We start from the raw sequence: 21,120 nt of genomic DNA on the forward strand, positions 1-21,120 counted from the left end.
TGGTTTCCTGTGTCTTGTTCGATAAAAAAAATGACACCAGGTAGCTGTGAGGAGTAAATTAATGTCTTTTTCAGGAGAAAAAAAAAAGGATGTTTATGTTAGACATTATGTTCAAACTGCTATTTAGAAGAATTTGATCATTATTCTTACTAAGAAATGCGTTCTTTTTTAGCCATTGTCGATAACAATTTAGGTGTCATATTTATATGCTACTTCGTATAGTTCATCAGACTGGAAATAAGGCGGAATACTTGCAGATAGTTTAGTACTACGTTGGGTTATCTCCATCACCTGGGCTCTTTATACTAGATGGCAGTATTTACTTCATAATAAATAAACATCTCTGTATTTAAACATTAAAAATTAAGTTATAAACTCTTACCTCAGCCTCCGAAGTAGCTGGGACTTCAGGCACCTGCCACAACACCTGGCTATGTTTTGATTGTGGTTGTCAAAAATTAAGTTATAAAACGAGTTTGTGTTTTTAAAAGATCAAGACAACTTAAGCTAGTTGTAGGTATCTGGTTGTGCTGCAAATTGGTTTTCCATTTCATTTGCCTGTTCATTAGATCAAAAGAGACAGATTTGGAGGAATGGGAAGTGGAAGAGTGTTCAATTCTTTGTTTTCCCTGTAACTTCCCAATTTTAAAATGAGCTACTACAGGAAGAATATACTTGTGGAAATTGTTGCTTAAGTAAAAGGTTGATTTACCCAACTTTTTAGATGCTTCTCACAGTTTAAAGGTGTATGTATGTTTTGTGTGTTTATGTTTCTGCTGTTAAAAGTTGCTATTGCAACTTTTGTATAAATCTAAAAGTATTTTAAAATTAAAATATATTTGAAAAAAACGTGTATCAACAATCATAGGTTACGGTTTACTCTGCTTTAGTCAACTTGAATTAAAGATATCAAAGGTGATGACTAGGTTTTTAAACTAGGTGCCAGATAGGAAATTTGCTGGTATCCGTACATCTAGCCAAGGGACACCAGTTACACTCTGGGGCTTTTGTTAGTGGTTGTTTTGAAGTTTTTTAAATTAACAGTATACATAACAAGTACAACAGTTTGAATTACTTTGGTTGTTAAAAGCTAGGCAATATTACCTTTTCTCTGTGCTTTTACTTTCTTTAATTTCTTTTGTTATTGTTACAAAATATTTCAGACTTATAAAAAAATTATAAAGAACAATGTAGCAAACATTAGTGTCTCCATCACCCACTGTACCCTTTCTCATCCCTTTTCCTCCATCTGCAGTTAACCATTGTCTTGAAGTTGATGTTTATCATCCTCATAGGTTTCAAGCCTTGCCATAGAAGAGATTTCTTTTACTTTATTTCCAATGAAAAAAGCTTAGGTTGTTTCTGATATTTCCAATAATTTTAGTATGACTTCTTTTTCTTTTGAGGTTAGCCTTTTTTCTTTTAAGTAGCCTTCCTGGTGCAAGTCTGTCACTAAGCTTTAGTAAATAGGCAACTTATGTGTACCTGAGGTTGGCAAACCTTTTCTTCTATAAAGGATCCAGATAAAAAAAATTTTTTTATTTAAAAACTTTAGACTTTGCCGGCCACAAGTGGTCTCTGTCACTTCTTTTTTTAAACAGCTCTTTAACATTGTAAAAATTGTTCATAAATTTTTACAAGACAAGGGCTAGATTTAACCTACAGGTTGAAATTTACAGACTCCTATAAGGTTTAGCTGCTGATCATTTTTCTGATCCCCTTCCTAAATCCCCTGCCATTTTCCCTTAATTTATTTTATTTATTTATTTATTTTTTGAGACAGAGTCTCACTCTGTTGCCCTGGGTAGAGTGCCATGTCATCATAAGCTCACAACCTCAAACTGTCAGGCTCAATTGATGCTCTTGCTTCAGCCTCCCTAGTAGCTGGGATTACAGGTATGCACCACCATGCAAGGCTAGTTTTTGCATTTCACTAGAGATGTATTCTCACTTTTGCTCAGGCTGGTCTGTAACTGCTGAGCTCCAGCAATCCACTGGCCCTGGCCTCCCAGAGTTTTAGGGACAGACAGGGAACAAGGTGAGAAAAGAAAACCAAAAGGTAGGGAGAAAGAGAAAAGAAAATCAGACAGACAGTTCCTTAGCTTAGACATGAACAGGGTAGGGAAGATAGCCTAGTCTCAGCAGAAGTAGCTGAGATTGCAGATGGAAAGATTTAAGTTCAGAAACAGGTCAGCTTCTAAGGCCCCCACCAAGGGATTGGTCAATAGGAACTTTTATTTATTTTTTATTATTATTATTATTGTTTTTTGAGACAGAATCTCAAGCTATCTCCCTGGTCCCAGCTTACGGCAACCTTAAACTTAAGCAATTCTCTTGCCTCAGGCTCCCAAGTAACTACAGGCGCCTGCCACAGCACCCAGCTGTTATTTTTGTTGTTGTTGTTGCAGTTGTCATTGTTGTTTTAGCTGGCCCAGGCCAGGTTCAGACCTGCCTGCCTCAGTGTATGTGGCCAGCACCCTACTCACTGAGCACCACCTTTATTTATTTATTTATTATTATTTTTTTAGAGACAGAGTTTTACTTTGTCACCCTTGGTAGAATGCTGTGGCATCACAGCTCATAGCAACCTCCAACTCCTGGGCTTAGGTGATTCTCTTGCCTCAGCCTCCCGAGTACCTGGGACTACAGGCGCCTGCCACAACTGTTGCCCAAGCTAGAGTGCTGTGGCATCGTAGGTCACAGCAACCTCAAACTTCTAGGCTCGAGTGTTCCTCTTGCCTCAGCCTCCTGAGTAGCTGAGACTACAGGCACCCTCCAGGCTAGGTTTTTTTTTAGACAGAGTCTACCTTTGTCATCTTGGGTAGAGAGCTCTGGTGTTCTAGCTCACAGCAACCTCAGACTCCTGGCCTCTAGCAATCCTCTTGCCTCACCCTTCCTAGTAGGTGGGACTATAGGCACTTGCCACTATGCCCAATTAGTTGGTCTTGAGCTCCTGAGCTCAAGTAATCCACCAGTCTTGTCCTAGAGTGCTAGGATTATAGGCATATGACACCATGTCCAGATAATCTGAGTTTTTTTGATGGAGAAGTTAAGAATACTATGGAGTCTGCTTAACCTATTATACCCTAAGTGAACCAATCAGTAAATAGAAGAGGAAAATGAGATTTTTCCAAACGGCAGTTGATACTTCCCAAAATGCATAAACATTAGGTGGAATAAAGCTAGGAATTAGGGACTAAATACAAGGGAAAAGTTTGTAATGGATTCTTCCTCATTGTGAAGAAGAGACCCACACCTCCCTGGTGTGTTCTGTCTGCTTATAAAATAGAACTTGCTAATTGTCTACATAGCTGTGTAACTTCTTTTTTGCCGGCCAAGGTAAAGTGCTTTCAGATTCTGGGGTCATTTGCTAGTGGCGCTGAGAGAAAGCCCAAACAGGGGCTGGGGTTTCTGAGACACCAACAAGAGTGCTAGGATTACAGGAGTGAACCACGGTGCCTGACCCGTTTTTCCCCAATTTAAAAAATTGTCTTCAAATAAGCAAAATTTATCATCTTAACCATTTTAAATATGCAATTCAGTGGTACTAAATACGTCAGTAGTATTCTGCAACCTAATATTACCATCCATCTCCATAACTCTTTTTATCATGAAAAACTAAAACTCTATACCCATTAAATAGTAACTCCCCATTTCCTTTACCTGCCAACTCCTGGCAACTGCTAGTTCTACTATGATTTTGACCACCTCAAATACTTCATATAAATGGAATTATAATACAGTTATTTATCATCTTGTGATGAAGTTAATGTCCTCAAGTTTCATCCACGTTGTAACATATGTCAGGATTTCCTTTTTAAGGCTAAATGTAGTTTATGCATATAATCCTAGACCTGTGTACCCCATTCTGCTTTATTCATTAATCTGTTAATGGATACTTGAGTTGCTTTTGTGTTTTAGCTTTCTGTGAATAATGCTTCTGTGAACATTGGTATTTACCCAAAAGTGGAGTTACTGGATCATATGAATATGATAATTCTATTTGTAATTTTTGCTTGTTTGTTTTGAGACAGAGTCTCACTATCTCACCCTCAGTAGAGTATTATGGCATCACAGCTCACAGCAACCTCTAACTCTTGGACTTAAGCGATTTTTTTTTTTTTTTTTTTTTGGTGGTTTTTGGCCGGGGCTGGGTTTGAACCCGCCACCTCTGGCATATGGGACCGGCATCCTACTCCTTGAGCCACAGGTGCCACTAGGCTTAAGCGATTTTCTTGCCTCAGCCTCCCAAGTAGCTGGGACTACAGGTACCTGCCACAGCACCCATTTTTTTTTTTTTTTTTTGGTGTAGTTGTAGTTGTCATTGTTGTTTAGCTGGCCCGGGCTGGGTTTGAACCTGCCAGCCTGGGTGTATGTGGTCAATGCCCTACCCAATGAGCTATGGGCACTGCCCAATATTTCTATTTTTTTATAAAGATAGTCTTTCTCTTGCTCAGGCTGGTCCTGAAATTCTGGCCTCAAATGATCTTCCTATCTTGGCTTCCCAAAGTGCTAGGATTATAGGCATGAGCCACTGCCCTCAGCTCTTAGTGTGGTTTTAATGAGCATTTTCCTGTGAAGTTGAGCATTATTTCATGTGTTCATTATCAGGCACCCACCACAACACCTGGCTATTTTTTGGTTGCAGTTGTCATTGTTGTTTAGCAGGCCCGGGCCGGGTTCGAACCTGCCACCCTTGGTGCATGTGGCCGGCGCCGTAACCACTGTGCTATGGGCACCGAGTTGATCCTATGGCTTTTTTTCTTTCATTCTGCTAATATGGTATATTACATTGATCAATTTTTCTAAGTTGAACCATCCTTACATTCTAGGAATGAATCTCAGTTGGTCATGGTGTATCATCCTTTATATATGATACTAAGTTTAGTTTGCTAGGACATTAAGTTCTGGGGGAACAGGTTCATGTTTTATCTCCTAGGCTGGAGCATGGTGGTACAGTCATTTCTCACTGCAGCCTCAAATCCCTGGGCTCAGGCAGTCCTCCTGCTTCAACCTCCCCAGTAGTTGGGACTACAAGAGCTCAGCACTAATTTTTTCTATTTTTTGTTGGGTTGGGGTTTCACTGTGTTGCTCAAGCTGGTCTCTAACTCCTGACCTCAAGCAGTCCTCCTGTCTTGGACTCCCAGTGTTAGGATTACAGGGCTGAGCCACTGCCCCTGACCAGCTAGTATTTTGTTGATGACTTTTATATCAGTGTTCCTAGGGGATAGTGATCTGTAATTTTCTTGTGATATCTTTGTCTGGCTTTGGTATCAGGGTAATGCTGGCTTCATAGAATGTTTAAGAATTGTTATTAGTCTTGAAATTTTTGGTAGAATATACCACTGAAACTATTAGGCTTTTCTTTGTTGGTAGATTTAGATTACTGTTTCAATTTCCTTACAAGTTACAAGTCTATTTAGATTTTCTATTTCTTGAGATTTAGTCTTGATAAGGTTTGTGTCTCTATAGAGGAATTTGTTCAGCTATCCAATTTGTTGGTGTCCATTTGTTCATAATACTCTAATAATTCTTTTTTTTTGGGGGGGGGAGAAAATGAAATCTCACTCTGTGGTAGCCCCAGGCTAGACTGCCTTGGCTCACAGCAACTTCAAACTCCTGGCTAATTTTTTTTTTTATTATTAACTATTTTTAGTAGAGAGGGGGCCTCTCACTCAGGCTCATCTTGAGCTCCTAAGCTCACAGTGGTCTTCTGGTTTGGCCTATCAGAGTGCTGGGATTATAGGCATGAGCCATCACCCTCAGCTCTTTTTTTTTTTTTTTTTTTTTTTTTAATATTTGGTCTATTTATTTATTGGCTGGGGCCAGGTTTGAACCTGCCATCTCTGGTATATGGAGCTGGCACCCTACTCCTTGAGCCACATGTGCCACCCTTTTTTTTTTTTCCTTTGAGGCAGAGTCTCATTATGTCACCCTTGGTAGAGTGCTAACAGCAACCTCAAACTCTTGGGCTCAAGCAATTCTCTGTCTCAGCCTCCCAAGTAGCTGGGACTACAGGTGCCTGCCTCAATACCCAGCTAATTTTTAGAGAAAGGGTCTTGCAATTGCTCAGGCTGGTCTCAAAACTGTGAGCTCAGGCAATCCACCTGCTTCGGCCTTCCAGAGTGCTAGGATTACAGGTGTGAGCCACCTCGTCTGGCCTAGATACATCTATTTTTTTTTGCCCATTTTTTTTTTTTTTTTTTTTTTTTTTTTTGTGGTTTTTGGCCGGGGCTAGGTTTGAACCCGCCACCTCCGGCATATGGGACCAGCGCCCTACTCCTTGAGCCACAGGCACCGCCCATTTTTTTTGCCCATTTTTAAATTGTATCATTTTCTTTTTGAGTTTTAGGGATTCTTTATATATTCTGGATATTAATACTTTCTCAGATATATGATGTGCAATTTTTTTCCCATTCTATAGGTTGCCTCTTTGCTCTGTTCCTTTTTTTTTTTTTTTTTCTGAGACAGGGTTTCCACTCTATCACCTGGGTTAGTAGAGTGCACTGGCATTGTCATGGCTCACTGCAACCTCAAACTCTTGGGCTTAAGAGATCCTCTTGCCTTAGCCTTTGAGTAGCTGAGACTACTGTCTCTTGGTGCCCCCAAATCTTATGTTTTTATGAAGTCCAATTTGTCTATTTTTGCTGTTGCTTTTGCCTTTGGTGTCATATTCAAGAAAGATGGCCAAATCTAATGTTATGACGCTTTTCCTTTGTTCTAAGAGTTTTATAGTTTTAGATCTTACATTGAAGTCTTTGATCCATTTTGAGTTAATTTTCATATAGATGAGAGTCAAATTTCATTTTTTTACATATAGCTATCCAAATTTTCCTAGTACCATTTGTTAAAAAGACTGTCCTTTCTCCATTGAATGGTTTTGGCACTTTTGTCAAAAATTATTTGCTTGTATATGAAAAGGGTTGTTTCTGGGGCGGCGCCTGTGCTCAGTGAGTAGGGCGCCGGCCCCATATGCCGAGGGTGGCGGATTCAAACCCAGCCCCGGCCAAACTGCAACAAAAAAATAGCCGGGCGTTGTGGCGGGCGCCTGTAGTCCCAGCTGCTCGGGAGGCTGAGGCAAGAGAATCGCGTAAGCCCAAGAGTTAGAGGTTGCTGTGAGCCGTGTGACGCCACGGCACTCTACCGGAGGGTGGTACAGTGAGACTCTGTCTATACAAAAAAAAAAAGAAAGAAAAGAAAAGGGTTGTTTCTGGGCTCTAGTCTATTCCTTTGGTTTGTATGTCTGTTAGTACCAAAAGGTTTTGATTACTGTAGCTTTGTAATCAATTTTGAGATTAGGAAGTGTGAGTCCTCCAGCTTTGTTCTTTTTCAAGTTTGTTTTGGCTACTTAGAGTCCCTTGAGATTCCATGAGCTTTAGAATGGGTTTTTCTATTTCTACAAAACATGCCATTGAGATTTTTTCTTTTTCTTTTTTTTTTGAGATTAGGGTCTTACTACGTTGTCAAAGCTGGGCTCAAACATCCTTCTGCCTCAGCCTTACTAGTAGTTGGGATTTTAATAGGGATTATGTTGAATCTGTAGATCACTTTGGGTATATTAAGTTTCCCAGTTCATGAACATGAAATGTGTTTCTATGTTTATGTTGTGTTCTGTGGTTATGTTGCCTTTAATTTTTTTCCAGCAATGTTTTATTTAAATTAATTCCTAAGACTATCGCCTCCGCACGTGTAAGGGTGCAGGACCCCAAGATGGCTGCCAGACCTCGAGGCCCGACTCTTATCTAGAGACAATGGACCTGATGGGATGGAGCCCGAAGGCATCATCGAGAGTAACTGGAAGGGAGATTGTTGACAGCTTTGATGACATGAATCTCTCGGAATCTCTCGGAGTCTCTCGGAGTATTCTACGCCTATGGTTTTGAGAAGCCCTCTGCCATTCAGCAGCGAGCCATTCTTCCTTGTATCAAGGGTAATGATGTGATCTCTCAAGCCCATTCTGGGACTGGAAAAACAGCTACATTTGCTATCTCGATTTTGCAGCAGATTGAATTGGTTCTAAAGGCCACTCAGGTCTTGGTCTTAGCACCCACTCAAGAATTGGCTCAGCAGATACAGAAGGTGGTCATGGCATTAGGAGACTACATGGGTGCCTCCTGTCATGCCTGCATTGGGGGCACCAACATTCGTGCTGAAGTGCAAAAACTGCAAATGAAAGCTCCCCATATCATCGTGGGTACCCCTGGCCGAGTGTTTGATCTGCTTAACCGGAGATACCTGTCTCCCACATCAAGATGTTTGTACTGGATGAAGCTGATGAAATGCTAAGCTGTGGATTTAAGGACCAGATCTATGACATATTCCAAAAGCTCAACAGCAAAACCCACGTGGTTTTGCTGTCAGCTACAATGCCTTCTGCTGTGCTTGAGGTGACCAAGAAGTTCATGAGGGACCCTATTTGGATTCTTGTCAAGAAGGAAGAGTTGACCCTGGAGGGTATTCAGCAATTCTACATCAATGTGGAACGAGAGGAGTGGAAGCTGGACACACTGTGTGACTTGTATGAAGCCCTAACCATCACCCAGGCAGTCATCTTCATCAACACCCAGAGGAAGGTTGATTGGCTCACTGAGAAGATGCATGCCCAAGATTTCAGTGTCTGCCATGCATGGAGATGTGGACCAAAAGGAACGAGATGTGATCCTGAGAGAGTTCCCTTCTGGCTCTAGCCAAGTATTGATTACCACTGACCTGCTGACCAGAGGCATAGATGTGCAGCAGGTTTCTTTTTCTTTTTCTTTTTTTGTAGAGACAGAGTCCCACTGTACCGCCCTCGGGTAGAGTGCTGTGGCGTCACACGGCTCACAGCAACCTCTAACTCTTGGGCTTACGCGATTCTCTTGCCTCAGCCTCCCCAGCAGCTGGGACTACAGGCCCGCGCCACAACGCCCAGCTATTTTTCTGTTGCAGTTTGACCGGGGCTGGGTCCAAACCTGCCACCCTCGGCATATGGGGCCGGCGCCCTACTCACTGAGCCACAGGTGCCGCCAGTGCATCAGGTTTCTTTAGTCATCAACTATGATCTTTCTACCAACAGAGAAAACTATATCCACAGAATGGGTCATGGTGGACGGTTTGGCCGTAAGGGTGTGGCTATCAACATGGTGACAGAAGAAGACAAGAGGACTCTTAGAGACATCAAGACCTTCTACAACACCTCCATCTAGGAGATGCTCCTCAACGTTGCAGACCTCATCTGAGAGGGGCTGTCCTGGTACCTAGCCCCAGCCAGGGTTCAATCTTGGGGGGCTGAGGAGCAGCAGGAGGGGAGAGGGAAGGGAGCCAAGGGATGGACATCTTGTCATTTTTTTTCTTTGAATAAATGTCACTTTTTGAGGCAAAAAAAATTAATTAATTCCTAAGTATTTTATTCTTTTTCATGCAATGTTAAATGGAATTGTTACCTTTTCAGATTATTCATTTTTAGTGTGTACAAATGCAACTGATTTTTGGGCGTTGAAGTTGTATCTTGCTACTTTTCTGAATTCATGTATTAGTTGTAACAGTTTTTTTTGGTGGAATCTTTAGGCTTTTCCACATAGAAGACTGTATTAACTGCAAACAAATAATTGTAATTCTTTCCAATGTGGATACTACTTATTTCTTTTTCTTGCCTAATTGCTTTGGCTAGAACATCTAGTTCTGTGTTGCATAGAAGTGGTAAAAGTGGACTCTGCACCTGTAGCTCAGTGATTAGGGTGCTGTCCACATACACTAGGGTTGGTGAGTTCAAACTCAGTCCGTGCCTTCTAAAACAACGACAGCTACAATAACAGCAACAAAAATAGCTAAGCGTTGTGATGGGCCTCTGTAGTCCCAGCTACTTGGGAGGCTGAGGCAAGAGAATGGCTTAAGCTCAGGAGTTTGAGGTTGCTATGAGTTATGACACCACAGCACACTACCAAGTGCTACATAGTGAGACTATGTCTCAAAAAATAAAAATAAAAGAAGTGGTAAAAGTGGGAATCCTTGCTTTGCTCCTAATCTTAGAGAAGCTTTTTGTCTTTGACCATTGATTTCGTTTGCTTTGTTTGTTTATTTTGTTTAGCTCAAACTCTTGGGCTCAAGCAATTCTCTTGCCTCAGCCTCCCAAGTAGCTGGGACTACAGGCGCCTACCACAATGCCCGGCTGTTTTTCGAGACGACTGGCTCAGGCTGGTCTTGAATCTGTGAGCTCAAGCAATCTGTCTGCCTCGGCCTCCCAACTGCTGAGATTATAGGCACGCCCAGCCCTAATTTGGAATATTTTGCAAGTTAAATTCTGTTAGCATCTACTCTAAGAATTTGTGAGAATTGTAATGGATTACATATTTTTGGAGATTAAAAAAACAAACTTTATTTCTGGGAATTGAGACCCTATCTGCTTTGGCAGTATCATTCAGTTCCCATGTAATCCCCATCAGAATTTCACACTTCACATTTGTCTTGACTGATGTAGTTAATGAAAATAAATGTCATTGATGACCTGATAACTAAGAGTTTTTGAACACCTGTTTCTTTTTCAGACCATTTAATTTGGCAGAAAGGAAAGCTAATGCCCATTCAATAGTAGAATGTGATCATGTACGAAAAGAAGTTAGTGTACGGACTGGAGGACTGGCTGACAAGAGCTCAAGGAAGACATACACTTTTGATATGGTAACATATGGGGCACCTTCTTAATTATCCACTAATGTAAAGTAACTGATATACGTATTTCATCTGGAAAATGGTGTACACTTAACAAATTTCAGTCTCTTCAGTTTGTCAGATAATTTCTAGTAGGCAGAATGAGTTAATATACTAAAAACGAAATCATTAAAATGAGTAATTTTGAGTTTTCTGTCTATAAGAAAAAAACTTTTTTTGATAGGTTTTTGGAGCATCAACTAAACAAATTGATGTTTACCGAAGTGTTGTTTGTCCAATTCTGGATGAAGTTATTATGGGCTATAATTGCACTATCTTCGCGTAAGTGAAGCACTATATTTCAAGTTGATAAAGTTTAGATGCATGTATTTGTTTCTGATTTAATACTTTTCACTAATCTTGACAGATATGGCCAAACTGGCACTGGAAAAACCTTTACAATGGAAGGTGAAAGGTCACCTAATGAGGAGTATACCTGGGAAGAGGTATTTATTGTATATAACATACTTGGTTGAAATTTAACTGAATAAATTTGATTGAGGTCTGTTTGTTGTCTCGAAATAGAGAAGATCAGAGTGCTCCTGTCAAACATGACTTTAAGATAAACTATTGCTGTAGTAAGATTAAACTGTATGGCCGGGCTCAGTGGCTTATGCCTGTAATCCCAGCACTCTGAGAGGCCGAGGTGGGTGGATTGCTTGAGCTCACGAGTTCGAGACCAGCCTGAGCAAAAGTGAGACCCTATCTCTACTAAAATAGAAAAACTGAGGCAAGAGGATCACTTGAGCCCAACAGTTGGAGGTTGCTGTGAGCCAGGGTATTCTACCCAGGGCAACAACTTGAGAGTCTGTCCCAAAATAAATAAATAAAATGTATGACATGACACCTGTTCAAAAAATATAATCATAATGGGAGAGGGAGGACTAGTATATAAGTCACAATTAAGTGATAAAATAGGGATCTGTTCGAGACAGAATAATTGGAGCAGAATATTGTGGAAAAGGATGGGTATGAGTAGAGCTTGAAGGGGAGGTCTTTAGTGAGAGAATGAATCTCAAAAAGTTAGCATGGTACTGGGCAGTATGGAACTTTATTAATGATGACCTGGAGTGTTTTAAAGTTAAGATTACTGTATCTTGTGATATAGACAGCATATAGAACATGGCACAAAAATGATCAAATGAGTTTAAATTTAAATGAATTTAATAACTAAGTTAATTTCCCAAATTAGTGATATTTAGATCTTTCCTTGTTTCTAGTGGTTATATAATTGAGCCGTTAACTTCCTTTACATGTGGATAATGAAGCTATTGAAGTGTAACTCTAGGAGGTATGGAATAGGCTTAAAGCATAGTTTGGTTGGGCAGGATTCTTGAGGTTGGCTTTTTAAGAAGCTTGGTTCAGTTGGCGTCTGTGCTCAGGCCTGAAGATGACTAGCAGATATCCCACGTTTATGGAGGATGAAGAATATGTTGAACAGATGGTTGTAACGTGATGGTTGTAAATCTAACATTAGATTTGTGGGTTTTTTGTTGTTGTTAACTTGTTTTGGCATACTTACATACATACAATATGAAGGAGGCCCTTGTGTTTTAAGTGCCAAGGTAAATGGCACTCTTCCTGTGTATTAACCCTTATTAATATAATTTCAGGATCCTTTGGCTGGTATTATTCCACGTACCCTTCATCAAATATTTGAGAAACTTAGTGATAATGGTACTGAATTTTCAGTCAAAGTGTCTCTGTTGGAAATCTATAACGAAGAACTTTTTGATCTTCTTAATCCATCTTCTGATGTTTCTGAGAGGTTGCAGATGTTTGATGATCCCCGAAACAAGGTAACTCAGTCGTTGAGAATGAAATGTATGTAAATTTTAATGTGTGAGGCTTTGAGAGGATGCTACATACATATTCTTTTTACAGTCTAATGGGTGTTCTTTTGATATTTTGGTCAGAGGGGAGTGATAATCAAAGGTTTAGAAGAAATTACAGTACACAACAAAGATGAAGTCTATCAAATTTTGGAGAAGGGGGCAGCAAAAAGGAAAACTGCAGCCACTTTGATGAATGCATATTCTAGGTAAGAAAACCATAGTCTCCTTTCTAGCCTCATTTTCTAGGAAGAATTAAGAACTTGGGGGAAGTCAAATTGGGGTGGGTCAGGGCGTGTGGGTCATCACATACCTAGATTTTGTGTTATAAGGAGGAGGCCTTTGTAATTGGCTTGAGATTTATAGGGAGGTCACCAAAACTGGAAGAATGTTGAAAGGAGAACAAGACAAGCTGAACTAGAGCAGAAATATTAAACTTTTTTTGAAGCAGAGCAATTCTTTCTTGCAAATGAAATTGTATATTGAATCCCACAATAAAATGTAGCTGTTGTAGATTTTGGAATGGGACACTTGGAGGCTTACTTACCTCCTTAGCTTTATGAAGGTAGCCCTTGAGAGGCACTTTTGTGGAGCTCCTACTGATGTTAGCCATAGTTTAAAAACCTCTATCTTAGTTTTTATAGAACTTGGGACTTGACTCAAGTCTACATACAAGAAAAAAGAAGTTCTTAAGTCATATAAATTCATGGAAAAGGAATTTTATCTTTCAGTAAAAAATATCTAGAGAAAAGAAATGTGTCCCTTTCATTCTAGGAAAGTCAGTATCAGTGATCACCTGTCTCCCTACATTAAAATAAAGCCATTTAAAATGAAGAATTAAGAACTTGGGGGAAGTCAAATTGGGGTGGGTCAGGGCTTTCTTTGACTTTCTTCTATTTTTTTTTTTTGCAGTTTTTGGCCGCGGCTGGGTTTGACCCCGCCACCTCTGGCATATCAGGCTGGTGCCCTACTCCGTTGAGCCACAGGTGCCGCCTGATTTGACTTTCTTCTAAGCCTTCATAGTTTTTAAACTATGGCTAACATAGTAGGAGCTCCACAAAAGTGCCTCTCAAGGGCTACCTTCAGTTGAATTTATCTGAACATCAGTTTCTCTAAGCTATGACATGATCGTTAGAACTAGATTTTTTTTTTTTTTTCTCGAGACAGAGTCTTACTTTGTTGCCCTTGGTAGAGGGCCATGGAGTCATAGTTCACAGCAACTTCAAACTCTTAGGTTCAAGCAATCCTCTTGCCTCAGCCTCCTGAGTAGCTGGGACTATAGGCGCTGCCACAGCACTTGGCCGTTTTTTTAAGACAGGGTCTCACTCTGGCTCAGGCTGCTCTTGAACCTGTGAGCTCAGGCAGTCTACCTGCCTCGGCCTCCAAAGTGCTAGGATTATAGGTGTGAGCCACCGTGCCTGATGTCAGATTTTTTTTTTTTTTTTTCTTTTTGAGACAGAGTCTTACTTGGGCACCCTTCATAGAAGGCCGTGGTGTCTTAGCTCACAGCAACCTCAGACTATTGGGTTTAAGCAATTCTTTTATCTCAGCCTCCCAAGTAGCTGGGACTACAGATGCCCACCACACTGCTTGGCTATTTTATTTTTTTGGTAGAGACAAGAGTTGCACTTTATAGCCCATGGTAGAATGCCATGGCATCACACAGCTCACAGCAACCTCCAACTCCTGGGCTTAGGCGATTCCCTTGCCTCAGCCTCCCGCGTAGCTGGGACTACAGGTGCCCACCACAATGCCCGGCTATTTTTTTGTTGCAGTTTGGCCTGGGCTGGGCCGCCCTCAGTATATGTGGCTAGCGCCCTGCCCATTGAGCCACAGGCGCTGCCTTGCCTGGCTATGTTTAGCAACAAGGTCTCATTGTTGCTCAGGCTAGTCTCAAACTCTTTAGCTCAAACAATCCGTCCGCCTCAGCCTCTCAGAGTGCTAGGATTACAGGCTTGAACCACAGTGCCCAGCTGAAAAAAAGTATTTTTTAAATAATATGAAAGTACAAAGGAGAAAATCAGAAATTACTGTATTCTTCACCAGCTGTCAGTGACATTAACAAATATATATAACAGTTTTCAGGTGGTACCTATGGCTCAGTGAGTAGGGTGCTGGCCCCATATACCGAGGGTGGTGGGTTCAAACCTGGCCCTGGCCAAATTGCAACAAAATAATAGCCAGGCATTGTGGTGGGCGCCTGTAGTCCCAGCTGCTGGGGAGGCTGAGGCAAGAGAATTGCCTTAGCCCAGGAGTTGGAGGTTGCTGTGAGCTGTGTGACGCCATGGCACTCTACCCAGGGCGATAAAGTGAGACTCTGTCTCTACAAAAGAAAAAAATGATTTTCACCAAATGCTAGAAAGGAAAGGTCAGATAAAAGCTAAGTATCAGTATTTAGCATAAGGTAGACTTGAACATTTTATAGTCCAGCAGTGATTATCATATAGTGTTTCAGTAATCATGCTGTTTACTTTTTCTGCTCTTTGAGGAGAGCAGTTATTTATTTCTGATGGTATTCACAAAGCAGAGGAGGAATGTACTTGTACATGTACACAATGGTTGACATGAAGTAGGAAAAGTGGGAATAATCTGATCGCCTGCCTGGTGCTATATGAATTTATGGTAATGACTTATTTTAAATGTCTCTCATGAATAGGAAGGTTGATTGCAAGTGTTTTCCTCTTGATACACCAGGCAACTGTCTCAATCCCATTCCACATTCATCTTTTAGAGGTGCCTGAAGATTCTAGATTCTAAGTCTTTGGGGTATTTTTTTTTTTTTTTTTTTTTGTAGAGACAGAGTCTCACTGTACTGCCCTCTGGTAGAGTGCCATGACGGACATCACAGCTCACAGCAACCTCTAACTCTTGGGCTTACGTGATTCTCTTGCCTCAGCCTCCCAAGCAGCTGAGACTACAGGCGCCCACCACAACGCCCAGCTATTTTTTTGTTGCAGTTTGGCCGGGGCTGGGTTTGAACCCACCACCCTCGGCATATGGGGCCGGTGCCCTACTCACTGAGCCACAGGCACCGCCCATCTTTGGGGTATTTTTAGGTAGCTACTTACTGGGATCTCCCTGTAGGCAGTAGATATGAGACACAAAAACCTAATCATTGTTCTATCAAGCTTCTAGGTGTCTTCCAAAGTCTTAACTGAAGCTGGGCGCAGTGGCTCATGCCTGTAATCCCAGCACTGTGGGAGGGTGAGGAGGGAGAATTGCTTGAGCTCATGAGTTCGAGACTCATCTGAGACCCCTAACTCATAAAAAAATGAAAAACCTGGCCAGGTGCCTTGGTGAGCACCTGTAATCCCAGTGGCTTCTGGAGTCCCAGGCAGCAGGATGCCCACAGCCCGAGTCTGAGGTTGCAGTGAGCTATCACGCCATTGCACTCTGCTCAGGGCATAGGGTGGGACTCTGTCTCAACAACAACAACAACAAAAAAGCAAAGAAACAAAAATAAAAAATAAGGAAATAAAAAACAACAACAAAGTCTTATTGAAATTGCCTGTCTGATATTATCTTTCTATACTTTTTTGGACTTAGATCTTCCTTTCCTGTTTTCAATACTTTAAGAAAGCAAATAGTATTTTACATTATAATGATTGAGTGATTTGATCTTGTTTTCTAGTCGATCTCACTCAGTTTTCTCCGTTACAATACATATGAAAGAAACTACAATTGATGGAGAAGAGCTTGTTAAAATTGGAAAGTTGAACCTGGTAAGCATCTACCTTAATATTACTGTTTCATTCTTGACCACCTGACATAGCAGCTTGAAATTTTGTTCTTCTAAGCCAGTTCTAAACAGTATTTTTGTAGTCACTGTAGTGGGAGAATAAATTTCTCAATGATAGAAAAATTGGTTGGTTGGCTATTTAATAACGTTATATGTATGAGAATGAAAGTCTTTGAAAGCAAAGATAGGCTGATTTTTTATTTTTATTTTTAAAGGTTGATCTTGCAGGAAGTGAAAACATTGGCCGTTCTGGAGCTGTTGATAAGAGAGCTCGAGAAGCTGGAAATATCAATCAATCCCTGTTGACTTTGGGAAGGGTTATTACCGCACTTGTAGAAAGAACACCCCATGTTCCTTACCGAGAATCTAAACTAACTAGAATCCTCCAGGATTCTCTTGGGGGACGCACAAGAACATCTATAATTGCAACAATTTCTCCTGCGTCTCTCAATCTTGAGGTAAGCCCTTTGAAGGAAACTGCAGGTGTAGTAGTTGTAATTCTTCTTTAGGTATCACATATCTTAAAAGTTCATTTATTGCCTTCATTCATTCTATGTTATAGTACAACAGAATCTGGACATTGCATACGGATGTATATAAGAGGTTACCACTGAAAAAGTTATCTTTTTCTTTCCTGGCAGTTTTTATTCTTAAGCCAGTTACTTAGAAGTCCAATGCGCTATCCATTGTGCCACAGAGCCATCTATTAAGCCAGCTACTTAAAGACTTTTCCCACACAGACTTCAAAGAAAATTGCTGTGGTCATTAGTAGTGAGTAATGTATAGATCTAATTCAGGACTTAAAAACCGGACTAGTGAATGTTACTATTATATGGGCTGCTTAGAGAGGAGTGAAAACCCAGTTGGTTGTGTGGGAACAGAGGAGAATACCAAGAGAAGCAACCAGGATAGTAAAATCTTTTTTTTTTTTTTTTTGCAGTTTTTGGCTGGGGCTGGGTTTGAACCTGCCACCTCCAGCATATGGGGCCAGCGCCCTACTCCTTTGAGCCACAGATGCTGCCCATAAAATCTATTTTTATTTTATTGCCATCATCTGCTTTATTTTTTTATTTTTATTTATTTTTTTAGTTTTTGGCCGGGGCTGGGTTTGAACCCGCCACCTCCGGCATATGGGGCCAGCACCCTACTCCTTTGAGCCATAGGCGCTGCCCCCATCTGCTTTAAATAGAGTTTAGAAGTTTTTGTAACATCTCCAGCTTACCCTTCATTTTAAAAAAGAGTCTTTTTTTTTTTTTTAATTTATTTTTTCCGAGACAGAGTCTTACTCAGTTGTCCTGGGTAGAATGCTATGGCGTCATGGCTCACAGCAACCTCCAACTCTTAGGCTAAAGCAGTCCTCTTGCCTCAGCCTCCCAAGTACCTGGGACTACAGGTGCCTGCCACAACACCCAGCTGGTTTTTTTCTATTTTTAGTAGAGATGGAGTCTCCCAGAGCTTAAGTGATCCATCTGCTTTGGCCTCCCAGAGTGCTAGGATTACAGGTGTTAGCTACCATGCCCGGCTTAAAAAATATCTTTATTGAGATATAATTCACATACCATAAAATTCATCTATTTAAAGTATATCAACTCAGTGATTTTAGTACTTCACAGAGTTGTACAACTATTACCAAAATCTAAGTTTAGAATATTTTCCTCACCCTAGAAAGAAACATTGTACCCATTGACAATTATTTTCTATCTATCCATTCCCAGTCCTAGGTCACTACTACTATTTGTATGTTTATCTATAAATTTGTCTATTCTGAACATTTTATGTAAATGAAATTATATGATATGTGGTCTTTTGTGACTGGCTTCTTTCACTTGGCATAATGTTTCATTTTACTTTTTTTAGAGATAGGGTCTCAATTTGTCACTAAAGCTGAAGGATAGTGGGTTGTAGACCTCACTACAATCTTGAATGCCTGGGTTCAGGTGATCTTCCTGCCTCAGCCTCCCAAGTAGCTGGGACTATAGGTGCTTGCCACAATTTCCAGCTAGTTTTTTGTTGTTGTTGTAGTTGCCAGTGTTGTTTAGCTGGCCCAGGCTGGGTTTGAACCCACTAGCCTTGTGTATGTGGCTTGCGCTGTAACCACTGTGCTATGGGTGCAGAGCCTACCTGGCTACTTTTTTTTTTTTTTTTTTTTTTGGTAGAGACAGAGTCTCACCTTATCGCCCTTGGTAGAGTGCTATGATGTCACAGGACTCATAGCAACCTCTAGCTCTTGGGCTTCCACGATTCTCCTACCTCAGCCTCCTGAGCAGCTGGGACTACAGGTGCCCGCCACAACGCCCTGCTATTTTTTTGGTTACAGTTCAGCCGGGGCTGGGTTTGAACCCTTGGTATATGGGGCCAGCTCCCTACTCACTGAGCCATAGGTGCCACCCTGGCTACTTTTAAATATATGTATATTTTGTAGAGATGTGGGATTCTTGCCATGTTACCAAGCTGGTCTCAAGGGATCCTCCCACGTTGGCTTCCAAAAATGCTGGGATTACAGGTGTGAGCCACTGTGCTCAGCAGCTTAGCATAATGTTTTCAAGGTTCAGCCATGTTGTAGTATGTATCCTTGTTAGTGGCTGAATAATATTCCATTATATGGATATAGGACAGTTTATTCATCAATTGATAGGATTTATTGAGTTTAATGCTAGTCTAAAGGAAAAAATTATTGAGTCAAATTAATAAGGCTAAAGACCGTGAAAATGGAAGAAAAGGATAAAAGATAAGGAACTACTTTTTTTTTTTTTTTCCAAGACAGACTCTCTGTCCCCCTCGGTGGCGTGACATAGCATCATAGCTCACAGCAACTTTAAACTCTTGGGATCAAGCGATTCTGTTGCTTCAGCCTCCCGAGTAGCTGGGACTATAGGAGCCCACCACAATGCCTGACTATTTTTCAAGATGAGGTCTCACTCTGGCTCAGGCTGGTCTCAACCTGTGAGCTGAGGCAATCCACCTGCCTCATTCTCTCAAATGCTAGGATTATAGGCATGAAAAGATAAGGTACTTCTGAACAACTTCTTTTTTAAAGGTTGGGCATAGCAGTCTTAATGAGTAGATTTTTAGTTCAGCGGTTCTCAACCTGTGGGTCACAACCCCTTTGGACTATATTAAAGATTCACAGCATTAGAAAGGTTGAGAACCACTGGTTTAGATACTACTATAAACTATTATTTGTAAGTTATTATACAATTTCTGTTATTTTAGATAATGGAAGTACGTTATTTTCACAATATCTTAAGTAATTGTCCTCGCCTTTTTATGACAGGAAACTCTGAGTACCTTGGAATATGCTCACAGAGCAAAGAACATAATGAATAAGCCGGAAGTTAATCAGAAACTCACCAAAAAAGCTCTTATTAAGGTAATTGTGAATGTTTGTGAAGTAATGCAACCTTCTTTGACAAATGTGAAAACAACCGAAACACGTAGTCATTTTTTTGTTTTTTGTTTTTTTGCCCTTGGTAGACTGCCGTGACGTCATAGCTCACAGCAACCTCAAACTCTTAGGCTCAAGCTATTCTCTTGCCTCAGCCTCCCAAGTAGCTGGGACTACAGGCACCCGCCACAACGCCTAGCTATGTTTTGGTTGCAGTTGTCATTGTTTAGCAGGCCTGGCCCGGGCTGGAACCCACCAGTCTCAGTGTATGTGGCCAGTGCCCTATTCACTGAGCTACAGGTGCTGAGTCAGAATGTATTTCTTTTTTTTTTTTTTTTAGATTTATTCCTTTTTTTTTTTTTTTTGTAGAGACAGAGTCTTACTTTATCGCCCTCGGTAGAGTGCCGTGGCATCACACAGCTTACAGCAACCTCCAAATCCTTGGGCTTAGGCGATTCTCTTGACTCAGCCTCCCGAGTAGCTGGGACTACAGGTGCCCTCCACAACGCCCGGCTATTTTTTTGTTGCAGTTTGGCCAGGGCTGGGTTTGAACCCGCCACCCTCGGCATATGGGGCCGGCACCTTACCCGCTGAGCCACAGGTGCCGCCCCAGAATGTATTTCTTAATTAAAAAAATTAGAAGCTATAAATGGTGGTTCACATCTGTAATCCCAGCACTTTGGGAAGGAGAGAGAGACTTAAAACTAGAAGGTGTTAAGTCCTAGTTTGCTTGAGACAGTCCTTGTGTTGGGGTAATTAATACGAATGGCCACTTTCACTCTAAAATGTTTGGATGATAATTTAGTCAGCTACTTAAGACCTAACAACCAAATCTAGTGATGAGTCCTGGTTCAAACAAACCAATTTAATGCACATATGAGACAATCAGTAAAATTGGTCCACTGACTATAGGGATTTGATATGAAGGAATCAGTATCAAACATTTTAGATGTGATAGTGGTCTTAAATGCTCTTAACTCTAAGAGATATATGTTGGAGTGAATGGATGAAATGATATGGGTTTTGCTTCCAAATAATCCTGAGTCTGTGGAGGAAGTGGCCGATCTTGCTGTATTTGTGCCCTGTGTGTTGGTAAATGTGCTGGGTAAAACAAGGGGCTGATTATACCGTTCTCTTTATTTTTTTTTTTGAGACAGAGTCTCACTATGTTGCCCTCAGTAGAGCGCCGTGGTGTCACAGCTCACAGCAACCTCAAACTCTCGGGCTTAAGCAATTCTCTTGGGTCCACCACAACACCTGGCTATTTTTTTGTTGCATTTGTCATTGTTTACCTGGCCCGGGGCGGGTTCGAATCCTCCAGCCTTGGCCACCACCCTAACAACTGTACTACGGGCACCCAGCCTCTCTTTACTTTTGTATGTGTTTTAAAAACTTCTATTAAGGAAAATTTCGAGGTAAGGAAAAATGATATTTAAAATTTTATTTTTGTTTTTTTGAATGTCTCTTGATCTTTTGCC

At 41.0% G+C, this 21,120-nt stretch overlaps 1 protein-coding gene and 1 pseudogene across 2 annotated transcripts in view; both read left to right on the top strand.

Annotated features, from left to right (window-relative positions):
* The window catches only part of KIF11 (kinesin family member 11), a 59,409-nt gene that overhangs the window by 448 nt on the left and 37,841 nt on the right, over nt 1–21,120 (top strand). The window contains exons 2-9 of the mRNA XM_053582714.1: nt 10,524–10,656; nt 10,871–10,968; nt 11,054–11,132; nt 12,300–12,485; nt 12,603–12,727; nt 16,150–16,240; nt 16,473–16,715; nt 19,532–19,627. Of these exons, the coding sequence (XP_053438689.1) occupies nt 10,524–10,656; nt 10,871–10,968; nt 11,054–11,132; nt 12,300–12,485; nt 12,603–12,727; nt 16,150–16,240; nt 16,473–16,715; nt 19,532–19,627 (1,051 nt within the window). The remainder of the gene's footprint in view (nt 1–10,523; nt 10,657–10,870; nt 10,969–11,053; nt 11,133–12,299; nt 12,486–12,602; nt 12,728–16,149; nt 16,241–16,472; nt 16,716–19,531; nt 19,628–21,120) is intronic.
* Nucleotides 7,733–9,218, top strand: LOC128580622 (eukaryotic initiation factor 4A-I-like; annotated as a pseudogene). The gene is made up of 2 exons (XR_008378705.1): nt 7,733–8,739; nt 9,018–9,218. The product of XR_008378705.1 is annotated as a eukaryotic initiation factor 4A-I-like (transcript).

Source organism: Nycticebus coucang, chromosome 3 (genome assembly GCF_027406575.1).
Source record: "Nycticebus coucang isolate mNycCou1 chromosome 3, mNycCou1.pri, whole genome shotgun sequence".
NCBI lineage: Eukaryota > Metazoa > Chordata > Mammalia > Primates > Lorisidae > Nycticebus > Nycticebus coucang.